The following is an 8,660-nucleotide window of genomic DNA, read 5'->3' as shown; positions in this document are numbered from 1 at the left end:
TTTTTTTTTTTTTTTTTTTTTTTTTTTTTTGAGACGGAGTCTTGCTCTGTAGCCCGGGCTGGAGCGCAGTGGCCGGATCTCAGCTCACTGCTAGCTCCGCCTCCTGGGTTTACGCCATTCTCCTGCCTCAGCCTCCCAAGTAGCTGGGACTACAGGCGCCCGCCACCTCGCCTGGCTAGTTTTTTGTATTTTTAGTAGAGACGGGGTTTCACCGTGTTAGCCAGGATGGTCTCGATCTCCTGACCTCGTGATCCGCCCGTCTCGGCCTCCCAAAGTGCTGCGATTACAGGCTTGAGCCACCGCGCCCGGCCTGAACTATTTCTTAACGTTAGATTTTATTAGAATTCTTTCGTAGGACTATCTTACTAGAAAAACGAAAGCAGATTGTTTACATTGAATCATTTAAAATAAGGGTGTAGTATAGTAATGTTCTTAACAAAATTATAATAATCTCGTTTATCAATATAAACTTATAATCTTAATTAGTATAATGTTCTGCAACTTCATTTTTTGTGGCACATTTCTCTAATTTTGTGATAAAATATTTTACTTGTAAGCTTATTAAACTAATAAGAACATGTATGAATATTTTTGTCAGTAGTCCCCAAGTTGTCTTTTAAAGTTTCCATTTAGAAAAATGAGGTATAGCTTTTAAATAATGTCAAAAGAAGCGTTACTTTGGTTATTTTTATTCAATAACAGGTACTTTAGACAACAAGTATGTCATGTGAAAGAGATACTGACCATGTAAATAGGCTTACCTGATATTTGAGCATGTCAACGTTATAATATGTAGCCTGGGGTTTTTGTTCAGACACTTTCTTTAGGTGAGTCATCAAATTTGGCATGTTTACCCAGAATTCCTTGGTATTGGCATCATTTTGTGTATTATCACTGTTCATTTGGGAAGAAAAATGATTGAGTAGCATCTTAAAACAAATACAAACCCTACAAGAAGCATCTTAGCAAATTATCTTCTGATATGTAGAGCCATCTTTTGACAATTTGTAGAGATTATTATGAATCTATTAACAGTGGTGTGGTTTTCGTACAAATACAGTTCTGAATGCTCTTGTGTTGGTAGATTAATATCCACAGGGAGGAGCTACTGTGTTGCTATCAGTCTCAGTGAGTGCTCAGTAATATTAACTAATTGCAGTGATGATTGGGTGCTTTCAAGAGTGAATTATTTATTAACTCAAACTTAATAGCCCTTTCTCCTGCACCAGTTTTGTCTAAATTAGTCAGTTAATGCAATTAAGGAACTGAATACATTTATTTACTTTTGAATTACTTTGACCAGTAGTTTCTCAGAAATTATCCAGCGAAATATTTGACCAAATGTAAACATGGCCTTTATCACCAACTAAGCAGAAAACAGTGATACTAAAATTACCATGCTACCTTTTCAGCATTCATAATATTTCATCCATGAGCATTTAAATCATCAAAGATTTCACTTCACTTATAAGATGATCCTGGAGTTTAAATGACAATCATTGTAGTTATAATACAGAAGAAGAGCAGAGTCTTGACAAGCTAAGAAGTTTTATATCCCTATGAGAGTCTTAGCTTTGCTCAGAGGCCTGTATACAGACCACTTACCCAATCTATCTTGCAAATGCTCATCTCAGTGATAAAAAGAATCAGGCAAGAGTGTACAAACATATAACTCATTTCCCATATAATGAGGAAGCTAAAGCCACAAGTGATTCAGTTACTTGTCACACATTTGCTGACATTTCACTTTCAGAATATCCTATATAGTACAATAACAGTAGTTATAATTTCTTGAGCACCTATTATATGCTAGGCATTATAAACTATTTCATTAAAATCTACCCTACAAAGGAAGAATTATTGTCTTTGTTTCTAAAGATGAGCAAACTTGTTATAAAAAGAGAAAATTTGGGGTTGAGAAGAGAGAAGGCTGATACAGCGAAAAACCGAAAAGACAGGTCAAAAGCAAGTTGCTATGATTCAGTCTCCAGAATTCCTATAAATCAAGAAAGCTGAGTAAAAAACACCAGGGCCTTAAAACTGTCACTGATCTGTAAGGAAAGGGTGGCCAAGTCTCAGTGTGACCAGTGTGGTTTTGCTGTTCCTGGATATAAGGTTATTGAGGACGAGGTAAAGCTCTTTGGCCCTGGAAATGGAGGAAGGGGGTGGAAAACACACGTTGTCCTGAAGACTTTGCCCCTTGTCGGCTGAGCTAGGGATGCTGATAAGGGCTATCTGAGTGTTTTAATTGAAAAGCATCTAAGTTACCCAAGCTCCCCGAGCTGTTGCTACACAAGCGGGCAGGAGGTAAGAGTAACAGAGGGTCAGTGAAATTAAATAATTTGCTTAAGGTCATGCTGCTAATAAGAAACAGAGCCAGATTCCAGCCCATATCAGTTGTACACTTTCCCACTATGCCAAAACAGAGGTTCAGAATTAATATCTAGCATCATGCCATTAATTTGTACTAAGTAGATTTGAATAATTGGGAAATCCTCAATTATATAAAACAACTTTAAAGAAATACATTTGCTGAGTTTAATAGCAAAATAAGTCGTCGTAGGTCTGTGATAATTTCTTAGAGAACCTGCTTTAAAAAATATCCAAGAAAGCTTTGCCAATCAAATGCTTACACAGGGATGGAATTCTTAAATGCTCAAGACATCTTGAGCATTCTTCAGTCTCGTATTTGACTTGACATTTGTTCCCGCATATTTTTTACAAGCAAATTTTTTTCACAAGAAAAAAGTAGTCGTAATCTTCAATTTGACCCCTATCATAGGGATTGCAAACCAAAATGTCCAGGGGCCATGGTGACATATGAAGTCTTCTTCAGTAAACATTAAGGAAACAATTGGCTGATGATAGACACTAAAGGCTGGGACTGCAGTCTAGAATGATGCCTGGTCAACAACACCTTTTTAAAAACTGGGGATGGTTGTGGTGGTCGAGGTAGTGGAGTGGCACTGCGTAACAAAACTAAAGAGTCTATAGATGACTAAAAGGTCACTCATCACAGCCCTGTTATAGTGATTAAATATTTAGAGTTCATAAGATCCAAATTAATGTGATATATTTTCTTTCTTTTTTTTTTTTACTTTTGCAAATAATAATTTAAGGGTCTATATAATATTTTGGTAAGCAAAACCCTTTTGAGTGATATTTGATTCTATGTATAAGACCAATATGTTAATATATGTATACAACTTTTGCGCATATGCGTAAGAACTTGGCAACATAACTGCCTAAAAATGCAACAAAAGCTGTAACCATGACACCAGTCATATTTACAAACAAACTGGCAAGTTATTGGCACATAATTCCTAATTTCCGATGGAAGAACCTTGAAAAATAAACTGGCTCAACGTGTGCAATCAAAACATGGAGGGAAACTGAAGCAAGAATTTGAATTAAGAGACTTTTTCCATTCCCTCATGGTTTGCACAGTCTTGTGTGGCAGATGGATGAATGAAGAAACACAAATAGATATGTCATTATTAACTGTAGTAAGTGCCACAAAGGAAAAGAACAGGGTACCTTTAGAGAGAATAACAAGGGGACAGAATTTATTAGGTTGGCGCAAAAGTAATTGTGATTTTTGTCATTTAAAAGTAATGGTAGAAACTGCAATTACTTTTGCACTAAGCTACTAGTTTAGGGCTGGTTGGTGGGGGTATGGGGAGGAGAATGGGATAGTGTGGGAGGCAGAGTAGAGCTGAGACTAAAGGATGAGTTGGAATCAGGTGAAGAAGGTTGAAATAGTGTTCCAGGCAGAGGAAACGTACTACAAAGCCGTGTTGTGGGAAAGGACTCAGCCTGTTTCTGAGATTGACAGGTCTTGCTGGAGCTAAAAGGATTCTGAGGCAGGATGGTGGGAGATGAGAACGGAGAGGCAGACAAGGTAAATAACTCAAGGCCTCAAAGGCAATGGTAACACGTTTAGATTCTGGGACAAGGGTAATACGAAGCCACCAGGGAGTTGTGAACGAAGATGACCTGATTTACTCATAAAAGACCACCTGGCTGTTAAAATGTACTGGAGACGGGCAAGATTGGATTCAGGGAGAGAAGAAGGCAATTGCAGTGCTATGGGGAAAAGACAGTGGTCACTTGGACAGGGAGGTGGCAGTAAAGAGAAAAGTGGCCACTTCAGACAGAGCTTTGTAGATGAACATCAGGACTTCATGATGGAGAAGCTGTCAAGAAGACTCCTTTCAGCTCATTCACTGCAAATAATTAACTTGTATAATTGACCATTTTAATAGCATGCATGCATGTGGGTTTGTGTGGCTGTGCATATGCATAATAAAGACATCAAATTCAGGTTTAATAGCTAGAAAATGTGAAAATTATATTTATATAAACATATTTGCATAAGTTTATTTTATGTCATACATGTAAAGTTCCATCAAAGCAATGATCATTACAATGAAATTGTATTAAATATTAAACCTGTGTTTGATGTCTTTATTATGCAGATGCACATGCACAGTCACATCTACACACACAATTGATTTAAAGAGAAAGCCAGGTGCAGTGGCTCATGGCTGTAATCCCAGCACTTTGGGAGGCTGAGGTGGGCAGATCACTTGAGGTCAGGAGTTTGAGACCAGCCTGGCCAACATGGCGAAACCCCATCTCTACTAAAAATACAAAAATTAGCCAGGTGTGGTGGTGGGCACCTGTAATCTCAGCTACTTGGGAGGCTGAGGCAGGAGAACCACTTGAACCAAGGAGGCGGAGGTTGCAGTGAGCTGAGACGGTACCACTGCATTCCAGCCTAGGCAACAGAGTGAGGCTCCATCTCAAAAATAAAATAAAATAAAATGAAATAAAATAAAAATAAAAAGATGCTCATACAATGAAAGGATTTTATTCTTGTTATTTGGTTCATTTCCCGCCATTGTCATCCACTGTCTGTTGATAATGAGTAAAACAGACAATGAATAAATTGTTGCTGATACAGATTTTCTTACTCTGTCTCTCTAACCACTTGAGATAGTCGGCCATTAAAACATGTATATGCATATGCAGTCACACACACACACACACAATCACCCACAACAAATTTTGATAGCTGGTAGATTCCGTGTTTGAATCTACAAATATATCTGAGTGGTGGTAATTTCACTATAGTGCGACTCTCTTGCTAAGATATATCCCTCATCTAAGTACAAAGTACTAAGCCACATATATCTCTGAAAAATTTATGCAAAATCATATTTACCAGCAGAGAAGTTGGGGATTTGGCAGGACGTGTTCTAACCTGCTGAAATTTACCACCCGAAAAGTCAGAGCAGCTGGGGATGGGTTGTTGGCAAAGTGTCTGGTGATGCCAGCAGGAAATGACAACACCATTTCTCCAGTAATCTTAACGATACATCTGGCATATCAAAACACAGAGAGGAAAGAGAGAGAAAACCGATGTCAATACACTGAATCAAACTGAATCAAAACAGCTGTGAAAAACAATTTATGAGGCAATGTTAAACAGCAGAAGAGGTGCAGAAGAGATAAAAGGTATTTTCTTACAATTCCATTAAAAAATTTAACTTCCATTTTAGGTTCAGGGGTACATGTGCAGGTTTGTTATATAGGTAAACACATGACTTGGGGATTTGGTGTACAGATTATTTTGTCACCTGGGTGCTAAGCCTAGTACTTGACAGGTTTTTTTTTTTTTGCGAACCTTTCTCTTTTCCCAGCCTCCTCCCTCAAGCAGGCCCCAGTTTCTGTCGTTCCCCTCTTTCTGTCCACGTGTTCTCATTATTTAGCTCCCACTTATAAGTAAGAACATGAGGTGTTTGTTTTTCTGTTCCTGTGTTGGTTTGGGAAGGATAATGGCCTTCAGTTCCATCCATGTTCCTGCAAAGGACATGATCTCATTCTTTTTTATGGCTGTGTAGTGTTCCATGGTGTACATATAACACATTTTCTTTATCTAGTCTACCACTGGTGGCCATTTAGATTGATTCTGTGTCTTAGCTATTGTGAATAGTTCTGCAATGAACATACCAATGCATGTGTCTTGATGATAGAATGATTTACATTTCCTTGGGAATATAACCAGTAATGGGATCTTTGGGTCAAAGGGTAGTTCTGTTTTTAGCCCTTTGAGGAATCACCACACTACTTTCTACTATGGTTGAATTAATTTACACTCTCACCAGCAGTGTATCATTTCTAACTTATCTGAGAACTAAATGGTCAACACTTATTTTACAAAGTGACTATTTTGTTTTATATGTTTTGAAATGTAAGAAGAAAAGCACAGCTTTTCTCTTTCTGTAGAAGTCTATAGCTTCGCCTCATGAATAGAATCCTCTGCTCTGGTGGTTCTCCCTCACTTTGATTTCTGAATCTTTGGCAGCATATTTCAAGATAGTAAACTGTACAATGTTATCACATTATTTCTTGGGAGTTGTCCTAGTTCTTCGAGTAACATGAGTAATGCCTTTAGCATGTTCTTTTATGTACTCATGAGGTAAAGTTTTTGCCTGCACGTAACTAGTTCTTCATTCCATTAATTTGTCTATTTGGTCAAAATTGTAAAATCAGTCAGACAAGTTAACACAATGGGATGATAGTGTGGAAGGAAAAATAATTCTTTGTTTTTTAAAAAAAGACTTTATGAAGATATAATTGATATATAATAAACTGAACTTATTTATAGTATAAAACTCCATGAGAGTGTATGATGTAAAATCATCATACAATTAAGAAAATGAACATTTCCATCATCCCTGAAAGCTTCCTTATGCTTTTTTGTAATCACTTTTTGTAATCTCTCCCACTGCTTCCTTTCCCTGTCCCTAGGCAAGAGTTAATATGCTTCCGGTCACTATACCTTCATTTGCAATTTCTAGAATTTTATATAACAGAATTGTAAGGTGTGTGATTTTTTGTTTCTTTCACTCCACATAATTATTTTGAGATTTGTCCATGTAGTTGTGTGCACCAATAGTTCATTTCTTTTCGTGGCTGTGTAGTGTATGGATATACCACAGTTTTAAAAAATACGTTCACCTACTGAAGAACATTTGGGTTCTTTCCAGTTTTTGCCAATTACAAATAAAGGTGCAATGGATACATGTGTACAGGTATGAGTACGAATATACCCTGTCATTTCTCTTGGTCAGTACATAGGAGGAGAGTCACTAGCTCACACAACAGGTGTGGGCTCTCAAATTCATTGCCTCTGCGTTCCAATTCACCCTTTGCTAACGGCGCTGAGAAAATTAATGGACCTCTGTTATATTTTCTCTTTGCCTGCAGGAACCATGCTTAGTTTTGTCAGTAGAGGGCGCTAGAGAGACACTGCAGGAGAAAGGGGTTTTCCTTCTCCCTTCCAGCCTGCTTGCAAATGCTTGCTCTTGCAATGCACAAGGCTTATGTAGTGCCAGGCTGTTGCAGTGCAAGAGGCTTGTGTGTGGTTCCTGCAGTGAATGTAGTGTGCCCAGGGTGTGGGTTTTGCAAGTCATTTAGCTCTAACTGTTTTCTAAAGTGGAAAATACAGCTGTGCATGAGGGTTTTAGTTATTCCACACTCTCACCAACACTTGGTAGAATTGATCATTTAAATCTTAGCCATTCTCATAGATGAGCAGTGGTATCTTCTTGTTGTTTTAATTTGCATTTGCATAATGGTTAAGGATCATAAGCATCTTTTATGTGCTTGCCATCGGTTATCTTCTTTGGCAAAGTGTCTGCTTAAACTGTCTGCCAAGTTTTTAAATAGAGTTGTTTGTTCTCTTATTGAATGTTAAGGTTTCTTTATACATTCTGGGCATTTCAGTTGTCAAATATATAATTTGCAGCCCAGTCTGTGGCTTGTTTTGTTTTTTCTTTCTCTTAAAAACACATTTGAAGAGCAGAAGTTTCTAATTCATCAATTTATTCTTTTATGGATTATATCTAATCCATTCATTCTTTTGATGTCTTATTTAAGAAGTCTTTGCCAAACCCAAGTTCACAAAAGTTTCATTTATATTTTGTTTTTCCTTTTTGAGACAAGATCTTGCTCTGTCACCCAGACTAGAGTGCAGTGGTGCTAGCATAGCTCACTGCAGCCTCAAACTCCTGGCCTCAAGCAATCCTCCTACCTTGGCCTCCCAAAGTGCTGGAATTACAGGCATGAGCCACTGCAATTGGCTCACTTATATTTTCTTCTAGAAGTTTTAAAAAAATCTTTGATTTTACATTTAGCTTCATTACCTATTTTCACCTATTTGAGTCTTACACTATATATAATGTCAAGTATGGATCTCAGTTCATTTTGTGTGTCTGTAGATATAAATATCCAGTTGTTTCAGCCATTTTCTGAAGCATATTTTTTTCTTCAGAGAAGATTAAAACCATTTTCTGAGAAGACTGTCCTTTCTCCACCGAATTACTTTGAAAATTTTGTTGAAATCTAATTGTCCTTATCTGTGTGAGTCTATTTCTGGATTCACGATTCATTCTGTTCTATAGATCTATTTGGTCTATTTTTTAAGCCAATATCGCACTGTCTTGATTACACTAGCTTTATAATACTTATGAAATCAAGTGATATTCTCTAACTTTGTTGCTTTTCATAGTTGTTTGGGCTATGGTAGGCCCTTTGAATTTCCACATGAGATTTATAATCACTGTGTCAATGTCTAAATAAAATGAATTCAT

The 8,660-nt window shown here is 37.3% G+C and overlaps 1 protein-coding gene across 8 annotated transcripts in view; it reads right to left on the bottom strand.

Annotated features, from left to right (window-relative positions):
- Positions 1 to 8,660, bottom strand: part of SGIP1 (SH3 domain GRB2 like endophilin interacting protein 1) — a 220,130-nt gene that overhangs the window by 20,624 nt on the left and 190,846 nt on the right. For all 8 annotated transcript variants that reach the window (XM_025355457.1, XM_025355505.1, XM_025355485.1 and 5 more), the window contains 2 exons: positions 5,228 to 5,383; positions 762 to 894 (listed from right to left, as the gene is read on the bottom strand). In XM_025355457.1, the coding sequence (XP_025211242.1) occupies positions 762 to 894; positions 5,228 to 5,383 (289 nt within the window). The remainder of the gene's footprint in view (positions 1 to 761; positions 895 to 5,227; positions 5,384 to 8,660) is intronic.

The sequence above is a fragment of the Theropithecus gelada genome, chromosome 1 (assembly GCF_003255815.1).
Source record: "Theropithecus gelada isolate Dixy chromosome 1, Tgel_1.0, whole genome shotgun sequence".
NCBI classification, from domain to species: Eukaryota; Metazoa; Chordata; class Mammalia; order Primates; family Cercopithecidae; genus Theropithecus; species Theropithecus gelada.
The sequence above is the reverse complement of the archived record's forward strand: the minus strand, read 5'-3'. Positions and strand labels throughout refer to the sequence as shown.